The sequence below is a fragment of the Pteropus medius genome, unplaced genomic scaffold (genome assembly GCF_902729225.1).
Source record: "Pteropus medius unplaced genomic scaffold, Ma_sr-lr_union100, whole genome shotgun sequence".
In the NCBI taxonomy this organism is placed as follows: domain Eukaryota; kingdom Metazoa; phylum Chordata; class Mammalia; order Chiroptera; family Pteropodidae; genus Pteropus; species Pteropus medius.
Window position 1 is genome coordinate 95235 of NW_024347732.1, and position 22266 is coordinate 117500.

General features: G+C 35.1%; 1 protein-coding gene across 3 annotated transcripts in view; it reads right to left on the reverse strand.

Annotated features, from left to right (window-relative positions):
- Window positions 1-22266, reverse strand: part of RUNX1T1 (RUNX1 partner transcriptional co-repressor 1) — a 139001-nt gene that overhangs the window by 24218 nt on the left and 92517 nt on the right. For all 3 annotated transcript variants that reach the window (XM_039877101.1, XM_039877102.1, XM_039877103.1), the window contains exons 5-8: window positions 20886-21067; window positions 9752-10002; window positions 5204-5289; window positions 4449-4650 (exon numbers count right to left, since the gene is read on the reverse strand). In XM_039877101.1, the coding sequence (XP_039733035.1) occupies window positions 4449-4650; window positions 5204-5289; window positions 9752-10002; window positions 20886-21067 (721 nt within the window). The remainder of the gene's footprint in view (window positions 1-4448; window positions 4651-5203; window positions 5290-9751; window positions 10003-20885; window positions 21068-22266) is intronic.

Sequence of the window (22266 nt, forward strand, 5' to 3'; positions counted from 1 at the left end):
AAACTAGTAATGAGAGGAACCAGGGATTCAAATCCAAACATTTCTGCTCAGAATCTGTGCTTTTAACTTTCATGCTAGATTTCCTGAGCATTTAGACAGTCCTGAGAAATTCTATAAATCAATCATATGACAATCACAAAGCTTACCAGCCAGAGAAATTTTAAAATAATAATTCATCTAACCAATCCACCTGAGGCAGGCGGTGGTATTAATTCAACAAATTTCTAAATTTCTAAGCTTTTTATGAACAATTAACTTGATTTTTCATTCTATTAAAAACAAACAAACAAACAAACAAACAAACAGGAAACCATTTTCTGATGTTTTCCTTTCTGGCAAGAACTAAAAACCTTTACCAAAACATACTGGTATTTTCTAAATTTCAGACCCTATCATGGCAATATTCAAATATCCAAAAATAAAAATAAAAAAAAGGAGAAAATATGATATTTCAATTTTATGCTTCAGCCTCTACCATTTATCTTAAATACATCATTAGAAAATTCTTTTAACTCTCTCTAATGATACAGAAGACAAGAAACAGAGAGTACACAAAGGATGAGCTATAGAAAAATTCTAGAATAGTTTAAGAGCAGAAAAAAGAAAGTAACTTTAAAGAACTAAAATGTCAGGAACCAAGACAGTGATGTGAGCAGTATATAAAGAGAAAAGGAAATGGAGGCAAAGGAAGATAAAGAAGGAGCCAGATAAGACTCCAAGAGCACATCAAGTGCCAACTAGCAGCTACCTACCTAGATGTATAAAAGTATTTCTACTTAACTGATCAAATGTCAATTCTGATGGCATTAACTTGCTCTTCAGTGACGTACACAATACAACAAAACTTCAATGTATAAATAAGTCATACTTTGAAAAAAAAATGGTTAAAAAATTAGCTTTCTAATTTTATTGACTTGGATTTTTGGAGTTTTTCCTAGAAAGCAAGTGAATGATGATGATGATGATGATGATGATGATGATGATGATGATTTGGAGTTTTTCCTAGAAAGCAAGTGAATGATGATGATGCTGCTGCTGCTGCTGCTGCTGCTGCTGCTGCTGTCTATAATTTCAAGAATAAGTCTATTATTTTGAAAGTCTTCCAAGATATCAACCTATTTTTCATTTAAAGAGTTGAAATAACAACATAGTTTCAGTGTTTTACTCAATTTTAAAAAATGTTTAAGAAGCTGTTCAAAATAGTCTTTATTTAATATCTGGGAAAACTCTCAAAATTCACTTAGGAATAGATTAATCATGTTATCTTACTAATCTGTCACACTGCCTTAATACTATGGATATATTTCAAAAGTGAGAATGGGAATAAGTTTAACAAGTACAACACAGCAGTCGGAAAAGTTACATTCTCCTCTGCACAGTCCCCAAATACAATTTGAAAATGCTAAGAATGTGTGTATGACTAGACATTGCCAGGGTTTCCAAGCTAAGGATATAACTAGGGCAATATTTTGAACCAAAGGTGTCATCTATAATGTTATTCTGAAATTCTCAAGATCTCATTTGAGCTCAGACAGCAGCTTAAGAATTGAGAGAATCAGGCTAAAAGAAACACAACATAACTGTAGGATATAAAGATCATAGCTCTATCTGTACCCAAATACTCCACTACACATTTTCCATAGGCAAAACAAAAAAAAAAGATTTATCAACCAATAATCTCCAATCTTTTCATTACAAATCAATACATCCAACTTTAAAACCTAGGAGAGAATCTTAGAAAGCACTTAATGTAAATGATATGGTCCATAATTATAAACCACCTGTCCTTGTATTTATAGCCACAGCCTGACCCCACAAGATGGAAATCAAAGGCTTCAAGAATATACCAGTAAGGACAAGGAATAAAATAAGCTAAAATTTGCACATAGTATGGCTCTTGACAGTTTCCCTCTAAAGTTGTGATAATTTCTTAAAAGGCAATCTAGGGCTTTATGTCCCAAGGAACTTGACTGTTTTATCAGAGAAGTGAAATACCTGTAGCCTTTGAATAATACACTTTACAAAAGCTTAAAGCCATGCAACCTTTTGGTTTTACCAAAAACATGACTTCATTAAGCATCATTAAAAGTAATATAATTTGTGTACTCATAAGAAGGAGTTTTTAAAAACAAGTTTACTCTTTTGGTTATATAACAGGGAAACTAAACCTATCTCCCTGGAGAATGATAAACTTCTGCATCACCAGAATCCATATATCTAGTAGTGATTATATGAGTGTCCTGTGTTCTGTGCGCTGAAAATAATTCACTTAGGTAGGAAGTCCAATCGACGTCTGAAATTTTTCTTTTCCAATGGACAGGAGATAGATAATACTAATGTTGTCAGTTCAGGACAATGAACTGAAGTGGCCATCTGGTGCCATACCACTAGCTATCTCCTTTCCTGTCTCCTCCACTAGATCAAAAGTTCCTCAAAGGAAGAAATGAAGAATCTCTTTCCTTTAGTACAGTGCATAGCATTGTCTGGCACATAGCGAGCATTCAATAAATAAGTACTGACTCAATGAATCTGTTCAATAGAGTGGACTAAACTGGATATTTTTACTCCCAAAGTTTGATTTACTTTAAGGTTCTCAATTTTTACCTATACTGGATGGTTACAAATACCCCCTTTATTTATCCTGATCAGATTTGTCATGACTGAATGATTTTTGTTCACAATAAGAAAATAAAAAATAAGATGTTTATTCTACTCTGCTCTAGTTTTATTTGGATCAATATGGGTACAAATCAAACTTAAATCTAAAACACATCAGTCTGTCTTTAAATTTGATTTAGAATAATGCTTGTTAGGTAAATTAAGTGACTTAGAATCATCCTTTATTTAATACTTATTATGGTACTAGACATTCAGCATTCAGGGATTAGTAGGAATCACAAACTTAAGTGTAAAGGAAACTTTATTGGCTAGGAATAATTTTCATTCAAAAGATCATATACTCAATAGCCGGATAATATACATCAAGTTTTTAATTTTTGATAATCAGCCATGAGTGATAATCAGGCCAACATCATGAGCTTATTTAACTGCACATGTGTAATTAGTTTCGCTTTACAACATGGACTGTACCCTAACCTGAGTTACCTGACAGGTGTGGAACTAAATGTAAGAAAATGAGAGGAGAAAACAGGGATCAACATAAATCCATCTCCACCAAGTACTCAAATGTATACACATATAACAGCCAGCAAAGGAAGTGATGACAGCTTATTAATTTGAGAAAAAGCTTTCTAGCCACTCAAAAATTCTTTCAGATTCAAAATTTCTTTCCATGTTCAGGCATAGCTCAGAGATATTGCAGGGACAGTTCCAGACCATCGCAATAAGGTTACTGTCACAGTAAAGTGAGTCACATGAATTTTCTGGTTTCCAGTGCATATAAAATGTAGTATTTACTATATACTATAGTATAATAAGTGTGCAATAGAATTATGTGCAAAAATGATGTACATACTTTAATTAAAATGTATTTTATGCTAAGAAATGCTAACCATCATCTAAGTCTGCGGGAAAATGGTGCTGATAAACTTGTTCAACACCGGGTTGCCACAAACCTTCAATTTAATTTAGTAAAAAAACAAAACAAAACCCCACAATATCTATGATATGCAGTGAAACAAAACGAAAACAGAAAAAAGCAAGGTATGCTTGTATTTGTGATTAAATTCTTTTTAGAACCCTAATGATCCCAATATCAATATTAAATATGGCTACATACTAGCATTCAATTTCTAAAGCACAGCTATATTAATTCCTATATATAACTAAAATTAATAAAATCATAGGTAAGCAACCTGTTAAGGTCAAATCACAGGACTAGAGCTAAATCTTTATCACTAATTTTCAAGTGGCACTGGGCAAACTATGTAACCCTTTAGTCTCTCTTCCTTGAAAAGTTTTGAGGTAATATGTGTTTTGTTTTGTTTTAAATATAAGATATAGCTAAAAAACAAGATTGTCTTTGAGACTATGTCTTTAATTAAAAATCAGACAACACACTTCCCTGTGTGCAGTGTTCTCAAATGCTGGTATGTAGCAGTGGAGTCCCCCAACAAGCTTGCTGGAAGTACAGAAGGCCAGGCCAACTCCCCGAGATTCTGTTTCTGCAAGTTGAGTCCAAAGAGCTATACTACGAATCAGCACAAGTTTTAATGATTCATGTGAAATTCTGTTTCAGCTTTCAAGCAATACCATGAGCACAACATTTTAATCTGGAAAAGGAGTTTCAGTTTTGTGACTGGCTCTGCATAAGCCAATCTGCCAGCTTCCCTAACAGATAAGCAAGACATATTTGCTGATATATAAAGTGTTTATTGTTCTAAAATTCCTTGCATATCCTTTATTTTAGAAAAAGACAATTTAAAATAAAATCAGCATTAATAGCATGAGAAATATCTGTTCAATATGTCCACCTGAAGAAAAGATACCTAATGCAACTGGGTCTGGGTTAACGGGACTCTGCTGCCTGGAGTGGCTGCTGCTACTGCTGCTGCCCTTTTTTAAGTCCTCAGCATCGCTATACCGCCGGATCCAGTAATTCAGTTCCTCCCGGTCTGCTTCCTGACATCGCCTTAGTACAGTGAGAGATCGCCTTGTTTTCTCTACCATGTCCATTATGCAGTTCAATAACTATGTGAGAAACAGGGGGGAAAGGAAGAACATATCAATCACCACAACTTAAAGACTTTGGTGGGTAATGAAAAAAAACTATTTTAGGACAATGAAGGATATTGTTTAACTCCTGAAGGCTTTGGTCTAATATTTTCAAAGGTCAGATTTGAAATTGAGACCCAATAGATGAGTAAACTCAATAGGAATGAGAATAAAAACTGGAAGGCATGGACATGAGTCATGACATCGTGAAGGAGTACAGCCACCTTTCCAAATACTAATCTCATTACTCCATAAGCTAAATGAACCTTTTGTAATAAAACAGTGGCACATCAATCTGGTTTTAAAGACTCCTTTCCATGATCTAAACATTTATCTTATGTAAGTGGCTTTGATATCAATTTAGAAATCAACCTGATATTCTACTTCAAACATTCTTATTCATTATTTTTTTCAAGGATAGCAGAAAACATAATACCTTCAAAGCATCCCTACACTTTTCTTTTATCACGTAACATCACCCCAGCTGTTATCAAAACATTTTTAACCTAAACAATTACTGACATCTTACATGGTCAAGATGTTTCCATTCCTCTGCCCATTCTCTGTCTGTTAGTCTGTGATCAATCATTTCTTCTTGACGTGTGCCATGCAACCCTACAAATGTAGAGAAGAAGGTTGAATCATCCTAAAGCATCCAAGACATAACTCATATGCACACAGATACTTATCAAAGACTACGTGGACAAACTAAACAATATGAAACAATATTCGATTTTAAATGGAGACATGAGTCATATTTAGATTCAGAATTACCTAATTGGCTCTTCATAGAATGATAAAATGTTAGAACTAGAGGGAAGTGTAGAGGTCATCTGGGTCAGAATTCTTTCTTTTATACACAAGGCAAGAGAATAAAATAATACCAACCCCTGAGCTAGTTGTCCAGGTAACATTCTCTAAGTGAAGATATAAATTCTCTTTTAATATATATAAGAAACAAGAAACCACAGTAGACATTAAGTGGATTCAAAGTGTGGCTTTCCTGAATTAAAAATAAAGACAACATAAATTATTTTATGTGTGCAGGAATAGGCTTCTCTAAAACAAGCATGATAAAATTTTTCTACATTTTGGCATAGTATAAAAGTACACATCCTATTATGTAAAATTAGGTCATGAATAAAGGGCTTACATGATATGAAAGCTGCACATACCCACTCGATTTACCAAAAAAAAAAAAAAAAGAAACAAATTGGGCATCCTCTAGGAAAAAAAAAAAAAATCAATATAGATATAATTTGGACAAATATCATAAACCAAACCAAGAAAACCAAAAAAAAAAAAAAAAAAAAACTAATTTGTTGTCCATAAGTATAAATGTTCTTTAGCATCACAGTGAAAAAGTGACACATAAATGAGCAACATGTAATGAACATGAGCAGCTAATCAAGGATGCTCTTCAAAACAGAAAATAAATGTGTCTCATTAAAAGAATAGGATAGAAGGCTCTCAGATACCTGAAAATGGGTTGATCTTACAAAGTCATTATGAATAAAACACCTTAGGTTCTACTGTAAAGGAAAGGCACTGGGCTATGGCAATATTTTCCATTTTAAACTATTCTTTTTGGTTTAGATACTCTGAATAGCAAATTAAGACTGGCATGGTTTGGGGTTCTTGATACCTAGAGTCCGGGCCTTCTCTGAGGGCATTATGTAAGAGTTAAATGACAGTAAGAGTTGTGAGACACTGCATTACACTTTTTGTGAAATCTGATTGGTTAAAAATCCCTCCTTTTAGCTGATTTGGAGAAGTAAAGATGGTGAGTCACATGCCTCTTGTCAGCAAACCATGAAATATGAACAAATATCAACCATGAAAAATGAATATATGGCAGCTTTTTCTCAGACTAAATAAAAAGCTAAATATAAAACACTTTGTCCAATTAGAACATATTCTGAGATACATTTTAAAAGTTAACATTGTCAATGCCACCTATTGGTAAAAAAGTAGAATTGCAAATATGTTTTAATTTGCATAATAGAAAAGACATTGCAGAAATGTAATATTTAGTTATTGCTATTTGTTGTGACTATTTCAAGTTGAAATGTTTGCAAATATGTAATTTTTGTTGACTTGTTGCTTGTGTTTTAAAGAAAAAGCACTACCATTGAAATGAGTCATCACAGAAGGCAAGCAAAGAGAAGCTATATATATATATGTGGCACTGAATTTCAGGATGGAAGCATCTTACCCATTTGCCTTTAAGAAGCAAGAACTCCAGAGATTTCAAGTTTGAAAATTCAGCAGTCTAAACTAATAATATTATAAGCTCTAACACATGGAATAATATTAATGAGCAACAGGATGTCTGTGGCTAATGTGATTCCAGCATTTGTAGAATACTACTAAGCTTCACCTCATTTTTTAAAAAATAACAACTACATTAGAAACATGTCTGTGCCCAAGTACTCTGTGAAAAAAATATAGGACTCATTTGGGGCTTTTGAACTCCGAAGGTCATTTGTTAGAATCAAACCTTTAAAAAGAAAAAATAAAATAACTCAAAAACTTTACATTTATTAATTTCTCTATTTCAGATACTTAAATATTCATTACCACATAATTTTTATTTATATTTATAATACCATGGGGATGTACTAGGAGAAAGTAGCTTATGATCATTACAAAGCACATTTTAATTTGTGGGGAGTGTGACATTAATGTTGAGTCTTAACTAGTTCTTATGCTTTAGAACAAGGTTCCCTTACCCCTGAGCTGTAGACTGGTACCGGTCCGTGGCCTGTTAGGAACCAGGCCGCAGAGCACGAGGTGAGCAGCGAGCCAGCGAGCAAAGCTTCATCTGTATTTGCAGCCACTCCCAGTGCTAGCATCACCGCCTCAGCTCCACCTCAGAACATCAAGCATTAGATTCTCTTAGGAGCACCAGTCCCTGCGGCCAATAAGGTTGGAGACTGCTCCTAGAAGGTTTTAGCTAAGTAGGCTAAAACTCTGAGTTTATTTGTAAACTAATGCTGCTTGTAAAGTTATTTTATTAAAGGTCTCTACTGAATATATCTCTCTACATATAATAGGCATTTATAAATCATACCAGACTGAGTATATCTTTATGGCAATTTTTATATTTTCAAAACGGCAGTCTGATGTAACATTTTTTATTCATACATCAAGATTTTATTTTATATTAACACACACTAAACTCTGCCAGACTTTAGAAATGGTTAAGTAGTTGCACATATTTATAGAAATTAGCACTATAAGTTTTATAAGCTAATATAATTAAAAGGTAAGAAACATGGTCTGAAAAAAAATCACATAAAACTGGTAGGTACAGACATAATTCATAAAGGGATATTTTACATTACTAGATGAAAACATAATCATTGCACATAAGCGTAATTATTTCTTTGATGATTATTTCATATTGTGCTATAACTAATATTTCATAAAATAGCATTTGCTGCCTAAGAAAAAGGCCATTTCCTAGAACCTACAAATGGGATATCTTAAAATGGTCTTACAATTACCTGGTGACTCCACTTCTACTTGAAAATGAGCAATCATAGTTTTGGGGCATTAAGTCATAAACAAATGTCAGGGCCTTTGCTTGGAAGGGGGTTGTTATCATTTTTGATCTTGGGGTCAAAAAATCAACTCAGCCTGAGAAATAACATAACCACTTTTGAGAGTTCTTCAGAAATGGTGCCTGAGAGAACATTAGACAGACTGGCTATTAAGAAAGAACAAATTATATGCTTTAACCATTCTCTGACACACTATATAAACATAGAAAGGACTACTGTGTGGAAGCAGGACTACTATTTTGCTATCACAACCAGGGCCTCAATTGCCCCTCACCTCACCTACCCCTTTCTGCTTTCTAAACATTTAGAAGGTTTTGTGTAGGAAGGAAAAATACCTTACATATGGCAACTCCTATTCGTTAGTAACCTAGTTAGAAATCTACTGTAAATTGCTGTTCACTATGCTACCTCTTCCTGTGGCAAAAAAAAACAAAAACCAAACCAAACCAAAACAAACAAAAAAAACATTGTTTCTACTATTCAGGCAGGGACTAACTGAGCAGCTGTGCTTCCTATTCCTAGAGTTCTGTATCCTCAACTCTATGTTCTGGTTTTCCACTTGGACTCTACCCCCTACTGTTTCCAGCATCCTTGGCCCAACAAATCACTCACGTCAGGAAAGTTCGTCAATAACTAGCTACAAAGTAAAAGGAAGTCCTGATGGTGGGTGGCGTAGACACAGAAGATGGTGAGAGTTGACTACTGCTCTCAGTGGGTGTATAAATAGCTTGACTCACCAAAAATTAAGAACTGAAGGAGCTCTAGGAACAGTGCTGATACTTTGACCTCAACCACTGATTGTGCATGACAATCTACTTGTTCATCTTCCCTCTCATTTTCATGGTGTTCATTTGTTCCTTAGAAGGCAATGTCTCCTAAATGCTTCAGTTCCAATAGTTTTATACAAAGAAAGAATGAATACAGGCAAATGGAACACATATTTACTCAAATTCATTCCTTCTTTGGAATTCTGATCTTTTGACACAAAATTTCAATACTAAATATAATCACTGGCAGTTCTAGGTTTAAAAAAAAAAGTACTAAATCATTCCTCAAAGAACATCTGTTGAGCTAAGCAACAGACATCATGCTACATCATATTTTTCAAATATGAAATATCATGGAGACTAGAAAAATCAAAATGAACTTTATGTCTCTCTGAAATAAAGGATACAATGAAAGAAAAGAAACTGATTTCTAAAAATATGTGTGGCAAGTAGATTACAACTGAAATCTCCCATATTTAAAAAAATGAACTATATTAATTTAGATGTCCCCTTCCAAAAAAAATTAACATGCTGTCATAAAGAATACAAGTAATTAAGAGAAAGAAAACATACCTATTAAAGAACATATTAATACTAACCAAGTTTTCCCATAAAGAAGGCAATGTAAAGAAAAAGAAGTTTTATCCCATCACGAATTTCAAGCCTCAAGTTAAACTGAGAGGTAATGATGCAAGTCTTCAAGCATCCAACCCCATAAGAAGTAAACAGATCCTTCATTCTTACCCATAGGTCTGTTTCTGTCCCTGAGGTCCCTGTGGCTGGGGTGTCGATAGGAGTCCCTGTAGTGGTGGGCAATGGCCATATCATCCAAACGGTAATGCTGAGGTGGAGGTGGGGTGGGGTGAGGCAGGCCATTGGGCTGGTAGGATAAGCCGTTATTTGGACTGTATCGCTGGCCTGGGCTAATAGTGCATGGTCGCTTGCTTGGATGTTCTGAGTGCAAAGGCTCTCTGTCAAAGCCATTTTCTTTGGTTCTAAGGAGTGAGGGAGAAAAAGAGTTTGATTTGTAATGTGCTCAGAAACCAGCATAGTTCAGACACTCACATTTGAACTTGTAATATAAACAGAATATTTCTTTATTGGCCAGAAACTCTGTAAACTCAGCTTCTCAGAAGATCTATGCAAATTCATTGAAATCCATGTCAAGGCCTAAATGATCACAGGACTGCACACAAGAGAAAATGGTTCACCTCTCATCAAATCAGCAAACATCTTTTCAGTTGAAGCTCATGTGTTTAGGTCATAAAATAGAAGAAGCTCAAATCTCACTCTGTTGATAAAATTTTCATTCAAAACTGAGTACTTGATTTCTAAATTACCCTAAGACTAAATGTATTTGGTGAAGGTTCAAGGTAGAATAGCATCACTCTCTTGACAAATTCTTAAGGTACACCTATTCCATTTATCCAACCTGGCATCATTCATGTCAAAGAACATCTAAGAGCTGTGTTGTCTAATACAGTAGCCACGTGTTGCTATTTAAATGTAAATGTAAGTTAATTAAAATGAAATAAAGTTTAAAATTCATTTCTTCAATACTGGCAACCATATTTCTGATGCTCAATTGCCATCTGGGCTAGTGGCTACAGCAGTGGACTGCACACATATAGAACATTTCCATCATCACAGAAAGTTCCATTGAAAAGTGCTGATCAAATGAGCTAATACGATAAAGCAATGCAATATCTGGGACTCTGACATAACCTTGGGTCACGAAGATATCAATCAGCAGTCATACAGAGCTAGCTGGGACTAAAAAAGGATTTAGGTACTTCCCTTTAAAGTTGAGAAAACACATGCCTAGAGAGCACGTGTGACCTCTCTAGAGTCATCAGTTCTCAGGGTAGGACAGGCACATCCTGACTGCACTTGATCATGTGATACACAGAACTCTGAATTCGGCTTTCAGAAGGAATACATTATATAAATGAGACCTGATAACTAATCACTGTTCCTATATTCAAAACTAATTAGGGCTTAAGAAGTGTTTTTTGGCTGAATAGTTCTTTATTTTTAAAGACAAACTTAACATACTCGGTCAGATAGGAACAAACCACATCCAACTTTAACTGGAATCACAGCTCCCAAACTAATTTTTACACAGTAGCTAGCTTTCCTCACAAGACCAGCACTCTATCATTAGAGGAGTAACATCTATTTTCCCTGCAAAATTTCCCCATAAGAATTCTATTGAGTCACAGCAGCTGCAGATTTCTGCATGCCTTTTTGATTTTAGGTTGGTACCAGTAGCAGAGAGGTCTTAAGACATCTTTTCTACTTTGCTGGCTTCCAGGATAGTTTTTGTCTGATAACACTGGAGAAATTGGAGTGGCAGCTGAATTGACAACAGAAATCATTAGGGCCAACGGATTCTACAATGAGCCATCCTTAATGTCCCTTGGGTAGCTCCCCAGTGACAATTTACACACACCAGATTGAGAAGGATAAAAGAGTTAAAGACGCAAGGTACAACACACGAAGAACTGAAGGAACATGCAGAGTTCAGTGTGAAATGAATACATGCCCACTACATCCTGAAGAAAGATTCACTGTCCTAGAAACAGCAGACTGACTAACACTGGAAATAACAGCAGGACATGGCCCCTGTGTGAGTGGTGGCCAAAAGTCTCAATGCTGTTGCCATCAAAGTATGTGTCTGCATGAAAGCATACTGACTCCATATGTACTGATCATTGATATTAGACTAAAATACCCACTATAGCTTGGACATTACCTAAATGCATTGCTTTAAAATAATTTTTAAAAGTGAAAGGAAACATTCTAGATATTGATGTATCTTCTAAGAGTACATCTATGTGATTTTAATCTGTAGTTCCATATTCTCTACATTTATGAATATACTTCAACATTCAATGCATATTACCAGCATCAATTAGCTGGAAACTACTGAAGATTATTAGAAGCTATGAACATAATGCTAACAGAGCACCTACCTTACTGGCAGTGTGGTGTAGTGGAAAGAGCTCTGGACTGGGAATCAAGAGATCTGAGATCTAGTCCTGGCTCTTCGTGACTAGCTGTGTGACCTTGGGCAAGCCACTTAACCTTTCTGGGCCTCAGTTTGCTCATCTGTAAAATGAAAGGGTTGTACTAGATCAGTGGTTTTCAAACTGCCACCTGAGGTGCTTAAGGGATTCTACAGGCAATGAAGAACTTCTCCCCAGTCAAGATTTAAAGGTCCAGTGGAACCCACTTACTATTCTTATCTATTTAACAAACTGGGGTTCCACCTTAGGTTTTGTTTTGAAGGAAAAAGTCTGCTGTTAAAATCAAGTTTGAAAACCACTGGACTAGATGACTTCTGAGGTTGCTTCTAGTTGGAAAACTCTGTAATTCAGTTTTCCTATATTTACATCTAAATGTCATGGCAACACAGATTGAAACATACAGGGCTGATAGTCCTCTGGCCAAACTGTGTCTATGTCAACCACTTTAGCCAACAGAGGATTTCTAGGTTCTTTGCTCTCAACAGTTTATTACTTATAGCTAATTCTTTGTGCAAAAATAGAAATTATCCTTTAAATACCTTATTGCTGCCCCTGTTGCATTCCTAAATATTGAAACATCTCTGGCCCAGTTGTGTCAAACCATCTCACCTGGTTTCGTCTCTCCTTGTTCAAAGACAACAACACATACAACATTGAAAAAATTCTTAAAATTTTCAAAATGGTTAGATATGTTACTTATCTTTACCCTCAAGATCAGCTGTCTGATCAGTGCTATTACTTCAATAACTCATTGTTATGAAAAGACACTCCCGCCCCCCCCAAAAAAAAGGGCAGTAATATCCTAAGTAGGGCTAGGTCCCTAGTCTATCCAGTCATTTCCATCAGGTCCTCATTGCCCTATCCTGGGTCCCATCACTCAGCTAGCTCCTGAAACAATAAAGCTCATCACCTCAGAGAGCTAGTTATATTTTAATAGTAAAACATTAAAATGTTCATGTTGAGGCTGGAGTGTAGAGAGATCAAAATGTCCTCTACAACCATGCTTTGTTATCGTGTAAATGCCCACAGAAAAAACTATGAAAGGTCTCACTGGTGCTTCCTCAAATCTACTCATGTCTATTCAAAGGATGTATATCCAGAAAGGTAACTAAAACAACTTAATTCCTATTTATCTGTCTGCTTCTTATAAACATCTACAACTATCTAAACCTCATCTGCGTAGGCAAATTCCAGATATGTAAGTTTATTTGTTGCCCTTTCAAAGTGTGTGAGGCAAAACTAACAAATGCTATTCATTGTCCATACTTGCATACTCATGAAATAACTCTAATTCTAGTACGAAGCCTGTCATGTCTCATGGATTTCTGGAAGGCAATTTTTGTATGTTTAAAATCAACACGAGGATATTCTATATCCCTAACAGTAGAAATTTTCCTGAACATAATCTAACCACATCACTATTTAGATCCCAATTGCTTCTCTCTCAGGGTCTGATGGTCTTAAAAATAGAAGACCACTCAGGACTCAACTGTGTGACCTTGAGATAACCTGGGAAAGTTAACATTTGGGATTCAATTTCCTGCCCAGTAAAATAGGACTGATTAAAAATACATGTTTAAAAAAACCCTAATGTATACTTTACCCCATCTCAGGCTGTTTTTTCCCCAGTTCCTCAATAACAGAGACTGTAAACTGACTATTTGTGAAAGAAAACAAATATTTTTTAAAGAACTTTCCTCTAAATAAAATACTTCATCATAATTGCCTACTGTGCACTGAGAATCCCTAAGTAACATTTATAAAAAAAAAAATAGTATAACATTCAAAAATGGGGAAGAATGAAAAAAATTATAACAAGATCATGGCAATAAATAGAACAATTTCCTACATGACAGGACAAGGCATAAATTTTTTTCCTAGATTAAAATATTTTTTAAGTGGAAGGGATGCCACTATAAAGATTGTTTTAGGGGGAGGCAAACTGGTACACCATCATAAACCTTAGAAAGGCAAGGAATAAACTTCAAAATTCCAATCTCAGTCATGTTACAAATAAATATGTGCTTTAGGCACTCACTCCTCCAAGTTACCAAAAGTATTTCAAACAGAACATGTCCAAACTGACCTCATCTTTCTCTGGTACATCTTGTAGCAGTCAGTTATGGCACCTCCTACCCAGTTACCCAAGTAGAAACTTGGAAGTCATTCTACAACTTTCTTCTCCCAATCAAGCCCTATTGCTGGCCTCTTCAGCATCTCTGGTACAGGTCCCTTTGCTTTGCCCCAGAACCCCTATATCTTGGCCTTTCCCACTCTGCCAGCATCTCAGGCAGATCTGTGACTCAGATGCTGGCAGTGTCTCAAAATTTTTAAAAACGCTCTTTTGTGGGGGAAAGAGAGGGCAGATTTTATTTCTATGCCTAAAGGATATAGATCAGGAGGTAACAATTCTATTTTTAAAAGCCTCAAAATATTAGTAACTTAATATTAAATACAACTTCCTTCCTTTTCTTAACACATGGAATTTATTAAGATTTCCATAGAAGGATTTGACACTGAATCAAGGTGGGGGGCGGTAATCATTCTTACCACATTCTCAAAACAATTCAGTAAAAGTTCTCTTCATTGTTAGAAACTAGGTGAGTTTACATAAGAATTTTACATAATTTTCTACTGGTACTGAATAATATATCTGAAACAAAACATATTAAATTCCCCTGCCTCCTTAAAAAGAAAATCAAACCTAATTCTTTATGACAACTCATAGTGTTTTGCTATTATCCTGAAGAAAGTGAGTTACTTAGATGGGAAAGAATAGAGAGCTGAATGACACAGGACCATCACTACTCGGCCATGTGAAAAGAAATGCCTTCAGTCTCTCCATGGCTAAACAACCACCTGGGAGGTAACTTCCTGAGCAGCATGCTAATACCTTCCGGAGTACATAAAATGCAGGTGGATGTTGGCCACTTCAGACATATAAATATGATTCCTGGATCTTCATTATAATATGAAAGGTTCACAGAGCCATCTGAGTTTTCCCTCCCCCAAAAGAAGGTGGAATGCTTCCATCACGTGTCTCCTGAAGCTTCCTATTTGCTCAACAGTTAGACTGCCTGTTACTGGCTGTCCCCTGCCTTTCCTAATTTTTGGCCACTGCTGACATAGTCAATTTCTATTGCCCCTACTGTCTGAAACTGTGCTTTCTTATTCTAGTCTGTCACCTCCACATTTTAAGTGAAGTCCTCCAGTTTTTTTAGTCAGTAAACTAATCTTGGCATTTTGTTTCTGGGCTGCTGATGGCTATTTTCATTGTTGTGGGTGTCTCAGAGATGCATCTTTTAAAATGATAGAAAGCAAAAAAGTAAGCAAGGATGACTCTTAGGTAGAGACCTTTTGGTATTATACTGAAAATGACTACATCGAGTTTAACTTTGATGATTGAAGTAGTGTTTTTTGGTGATTGTTTTGTCCTATGTGTGGTATTTTGTTTTGTTTTAGATATCCACTATGTGTAACACAGTATCCTGAGCTTTAGTAGACATACAAAGATGAGCAAGACATAATCCCAAAACTCTCCATAAGATTATCATTCTTTTTGGAAGTGTACTGACAAGAACTCTTTTACTGTAAAAACATAATTTAATTGGAAATATAATCTCACAGGACCTGAACTCAGCAGATCATACAAATAGTACAAAAGTGGTATGGAAGATCAAAATGAGAAAAAAAATCACTCCAGAATGTACACTTTAAAGAGCAGGGGCTATGGAGTTGGTTCAAATTTTGGCTCAGCTATTTGCTGGACATATAAATTTAACCTCTATAAGCTTCAGTGTTAATGTCCACAAATTGGGGATGATTATCTCAGAGCTACTAAGAGGACTATCTGAAAGAGTCTAACACAAATTTGGCATTCAATAACTTAAAGCACGTTGTTTTCAAGATGGGACATTCAGAGGATGGTGTTATAAAATAAGTTATAAAAGCATGGGCATTCGAGTTAGAGAATCTAGGGTCAGAGTCCTATTGGTGCTTCTTAGAAGTCATAAGACCTCAGACACATTATCACATTATCTGTATGACTGAAATTATGCAATAGGACCGTTAAGAAATAAGTGCTATATATTAGTATGTAAATTATTTAGCAAGGGGCCTGGCACATCTTAAGTGCTTAGTAACCATTATATTATTTATGATTAGGAATCCTATATTAAATAGTATATATTATCTGAGAGCCTGTGAAGTATGAATAGAATTATGACATTAAAAAGGAGAATTATGACATAGAAGTACAGAAGAGAGCAGAAATCATCAGTCTGAATAAGGACTAGGCATAAAGAGTATTTAACAAGGCTAGATCCTAGGAGAGCCCCAAATGAGATTAGCAAGTTCATGTTGAGGCTAGAGTGTAGAGACCAAAATTTCCTCTACAACAATGCTTTGTTATCGTGTAAATGTAACTTAATGCTATTTCACTAGAAGCCTTCACATTGAAAATATTTTTTAAAAGATCATTTCTACAGTGATGATTACTCTTTTCTTAAAAGTGAAGAATACATAAAAGATGTAACAAAACTAGAATGCATGAATATAATAATATAAATTCCTTGTATTCTTCATAGAAAACTGAATGTTGTAGACAATAGAAATTTAATTCTTATTTGTATAGTCAATTAATCCTACAATTCCTTGTAAAGTGTATCTACCCTGTCTCTTTAGAAAGATAAAAATACTGAAACCGCATTCATTTTTCAAACAAGGAAAAAAATAAAACTGGTAGGTTCAGCTGGTGTGTACTGTGTTGACAAATCTTATATATTCAATGAACACAGTTTTAAAATGACTGCCTTCTGACCCTCCAACCTTCAGTATTTTCTAACTTATTCATTAAGCCAGGAAACCTGGCTGACTGTGGCTCCTCTATCATTAAAAAGATTTATAAAACACCAGAATATAACACTATTGCATTTACCCACTTGAACACTTACAGAGAAGAAATAAATAAGAAAAAATAAGGGGGGGGGAAATCCTGTAATTCTTAGTTAAGCCTTCCTTATTTATTTTCCTTATTTATTTCCTTATTTACTGTGCACATTAAAATGTATTTTGTGCAACTGCAAGATTTCAAGTATGCAGATATGCTGGTTTCTCCACTAAGAAACTTTGTGACTTTAGGCAAATTCTTTGGGCCTTAGTTTTCCCTCAAGCATAAAGAAAAGGGGTTGGCCTGTTGGATCCATAAGATCCCTCCCAGCCAACAAATTATGTATTCTAAAGTTCAAGCAAGTCTTTTTCATTTTTATTTTTTATTATTTTGATAGCACATTTTATTTTTATTTTTTTAAACCAATAAGTGATTTATTATCATTATCAAGTATTACATACTGTACACAATTGGATGTTGTATATTTTTAAACTTTTTTAAAAATAATGTTTAATTATCGGAGGAAATACATATTATTGCAACTACATGGCCTTCATAATAAAGTCTACATGTGTTAAATTGTGAGTAATTTAAGAATAATTACATTAAAATGATGATACATATATATGTAAAATTAATACTTAACATCAACTATTTGAAATAGTGTGTGTGGAATGGGGAGGCGGTGTTACCCTTAAAAAAGCCACTGATCATTCAGTTTGACATCTTAAGCAAAAAAAATTCTGAGTCAGAAAATTAGCATTACAGGTCAGAACACAATAGTAAAGACCCATTATAACAAAAAGCTGCAAATCAAAGCTGTGAAAACACAATAACAACAATGATAATTAACATAATGCAAGTATTTTTTAAAACATTAATTTTTATTAATTGCTCTTTCCTTCCTCACTCCATACGAAAGTGTCTTCACGAACCATCATGGTTAGTTTTAAAGAGTGCGCTTAACTTCTAGTCTTTATGTTTGAAAGTGGTCATTTCATTTAACAGGTTCCGAAAAAGGTTCATATCCCCTTCTTCAGCTTCTCATTTAGAGGTCTGTAAAGCTCTACTATAAATAAGAAACTTTTACATATTAACAAAGTAGAAATCACAATCTTGTATTTACTTTCCTCGATATTTTAGAAAAAAAAAATAGTACGACTTTTAAATGAAAATTGTCTTTTTCTAATTTGAGTTCCAAGATACTCTAGCACAGACCTACAAATCCAGTACAGTTGTTCAGGGACTCACCACAGAGTTATTTTTAAAAGCAAGTAAAATATATTTCCCTATTCCATACAGAGGGAAAAAAAAATGATTTCATAGGCTTCCCCAGAGTATTCATTTCTGTGTAAATAATAATGCGTAAAAAAAAAAAAAAAAACCATAACCAGTGACGATCATATTTAAGGATGAGAAGTTAAATTTGCCAAAATACATCCCTGAAACACATGATGACTGTTCAGTAGATTAAATTAGCAATCATCACAGATTTAAGCTCCCAAAGTTGTAAACAAAAATATAGGGCACTCTTTTGTTCATGACATGTCATGAACAAATTACTAAAATGTGTTTTCTCCTCAGGTGTCAGTTTTTCCCTCTTTTAGTGACTGATGGTTCCCAGTGTTATTACAGAAACAGATTGATCTTTTTAATGAGCCAGTTTAATAGACTCCAAAATCTCGCTGTGGCTGCTCATCCATGTCAGACCATATGTACCAACAAAACATTCAGTAAAACAAAAAAAGCTTTGCTGTCAGACAGCTCCATACTCTATAAAATTTCATATAGTAGGTCTGGATGTACAGATAAATAACCAAAGAGAAAAATGCATATGCAAACAAGATGCAGAAAATATATGCAAAGAAATACTGTAGAGGCCCATATTTTCTTGGCTCTGATCAAATTCCCACAAGATACAAATGTATTTACACAACATATTCTCTTTACCCTTCCTCCTAACTCTAAGGAAATCCATTTCCCATCTTTCCATCATAACACATACTTCAAGGTTCCACTTGAAAAAAGAATGTTCCATCCAAGGAGCATCCTTGTTAATTCTGACTCCAATAACTATCTATGAATAATCAGAAGGAGAATAAGACTGAAAGCTCTAAGACAGTTCTACCTGATTGAATGCAAATGTACATGCACAGCTACAGATCATCAAAACAAAAATGCTGATTTTCTGTGTAATTTATATCAAGTTTCCATATCAATGTTAGTACACAGTACAGGACTTACCTCAGCACTACCCAAGGAAAGTCTAAAGGCACGGTACATTCAAATATAAAACACTGGAAAAGAACCAGTGGGGAAATGTCTGGGAATATAGAGAAATGAATGAAAGAAGTTTGCATTCTGCTTGTTATGGCTACTTACCAGTTAGGGTTTCCAGAATACACTGTGTTCATTTCCAGTTTTGCCTACAGGATTATCTTTACATTCATCATGGCTATCTAAACCTTTCCCTGTTTTTTTCTCCTTCCCAATTTTCCATCTGGTCTCTCCCTAATTCTTTTACTACACCATCCTGAAAAAATGGAACTGAAACATCTCTATACCTGCACCCAGTACTGACTTCCTGAAGGGTAAATGATTAGAATTACACAGGAATGCACATGTGAATCATCTATTCTTGGGCCACTTTTTAGTTTTCAGGATCATGTGGACTCGCCACTCAGACACCTGGATTAAGCAGTTACTTTTAAAAACTAAAGTATTAAATGCTTATATATGGCCAAGGAAATATGACTTGCAAAAATAAGAAAGTAGCACTATTGGTAGGTCACTATGGAGGTGGGTCTATAGTACATTAGAAGTAATGTTTAACCTTTGCTTTATGAATTTTAAACTATTAAGAGGTCCTGTGTCGAGAAAAATTTGAGATTGTAGCATAAAAATTGTAATAACTGTACATAAACTAGCTCATTTTCAATAACATTCTGATTTTCAAAGCAGCTAATATATTTAAGGGTAGCTCAGTCACAGATAGATGTCTCTGAGCAGCTCCAAGGACTGTAAGCTCTTATGTATCTGAAACATAATTGTGCTTGAATGTTAACATCTCAAAGGCTGTTATACTCATGCCTCATTAAATGTAGAGAGAATGTTTAAGTAGAGAAAGGAAACAAAGCATATAACAAATATAGTTTCATTTTAAGATTCTCCGTATATCACAACTACTATGCAAAATGCTGCTAATAAGGCTTTGCATTCCTATATTAGAAAATAATTATATATAAGGATAAGGTATTAAGAAATTATTTTAATAAGGTACATGGGAAGTTTCACATGTATGCCTTATTCGGCAACTACTTTGTAAGGTTTAATGCAGAAGGGGACTTACATGTCTCAGAATTCTCATTATGAGAACTGAGTGCCTGATGGAATAAATATTGGCTGATAAATAAAACTTTTCAGCAAAAATGCCATCCATTAGCTCTATTATTTAACTCTTATCTTTACTCAATTCATCTAGCTTCCTAGAAATTTTCTTAGTTCATATAAAAACCAAATTAAATAGGCACTGCATTGTGTTTACTGAGTAGCACATAAAGGCCAGCTTTCAAAACCATGTTTTGAGAAAACTTGCAACAACAAATTTCCTACAACTGAAAGGGAGAATATGGGGTTGAATTATATAATAAATGACAATTTTAATACTGACTGTGTCTAAGATCATCAGTGGCACTTAGCACATTTGAATATCATTCTTTACCTTTTACAGTAATATTACAAGCAACAAGTGGCAAAGATTAACCTGCACAAAAGCCTAACTGACCCAGGCCAGAGATTTATCACTCTGTAACATCCCAGGCCAGAGTGAGTTCCCCAGGACTTTAGCTTATTGCTGTTTGCAAGAGGTATGAGTCAGCAATTTAGACATGACATGAAATGCCTGCATACCACAGGTATAAGGAAAAGGCCATGGCTGGTCCAGGGCGCTCCTCCCTCTCACCTGTCTGGAGTTCGCCTCTTCCCGTTTTCGTTCACATCGAGAAGCAGCTCTGAGGAGTCAACAGGTGAGGTGGTGCTGGCATCCAAAAGCAGCTGTTCATGCTGGGCGAGGTACTGGGCAGGGTTCTGTTTGGCCAGCCTTGCGCAGTGGAGGAGCTCACGCTGCAGCAGGGGCAAGTTGGCCTGCAGGAACATGACAGGAATAAAAGGATGGACCTAGTCCACTTTCAAACACTGATGGAGCATGCGACTTGATTAAACAACGTCACTGAAAGTATACGACAGGTTTGATTCCCAGGCACAAATTTCAGGACTGAGCTACAATATTAGCCTTCCCCTGGGCTTGGACTGCTCCAAGCGTGAGCTTTCTGACCTTTGTAAGTCACCTCACCTATCCTGCTTCCACAACCATTGATAACATTGGGATTAGCACTTACTTATTTTTAAGGTCCTTCATACTTCAACATAATATGATTATAAGCTCTACAGGATATAAGTAAGACTCCAGTTCCATTCACGAGCAACTTTTGTTTTTTCTCCAAGGAAAACGATATGTGAAATATATACACACTTCAATTAATTTCAAATAAGTTCCCTGACACATTCAATTTTTCATCTAGTGACTTACCCAGGTAAAACAGGCTGATCCTGTGAAATATCTTTGGGTAACTACTAACTTCAAATAAAAAATATAGAAATGAACACACAAATTACTTTTAGTAATCATCAGATTCATACATTTCAGTAAAGACTTGAGTATGGTCAGATATTCAAGGTGGAATTCATGCACAAAACAGCATATACAACTAATCTACAAAAATAATCTGCTTTCTTTATATCATCCTTATTCTTAAGAAATATATATATTTTAACACTAGAAATCCTGTGTACCCAACACTCTCACTCCTCACCAAGCCCAGCACTTTGAAAATGACTCTCAGAACATGCCTGCTAATAGATAATTCTAGCAATTTCAAATTTAATAAAAGGAAATGAGAAAATTTCACACACAGTAAAGCATTAAAATGAAAATGGAATTTTACTTTAAAAAGTAAAGTTACTCTGACATTATAGATCTAGATTGTTGTTGCTTTTTCTCCTCTCTTACTCATTTTTATTCTTATTTTTACTCTTGGAGGAGAGGAAAGGGAAACAGAGTAGATAATACGGGAGAGTGAACAGCATTCATCTCCCATAACACTTAACTCTCCAAATTCAAAAAAAGATGAATAACATATATCTCTTTGCAATGCAAAGATTTTATTTGTAGAAACCCGGTGTCATGTACATTAATTAACCCATCAGGTAGAAAGCATTTCTGAATACAGGAGATCCCAATTGCCTCAATCTTTGGGCCCTATGGAGTATCCGAGACAAGTACC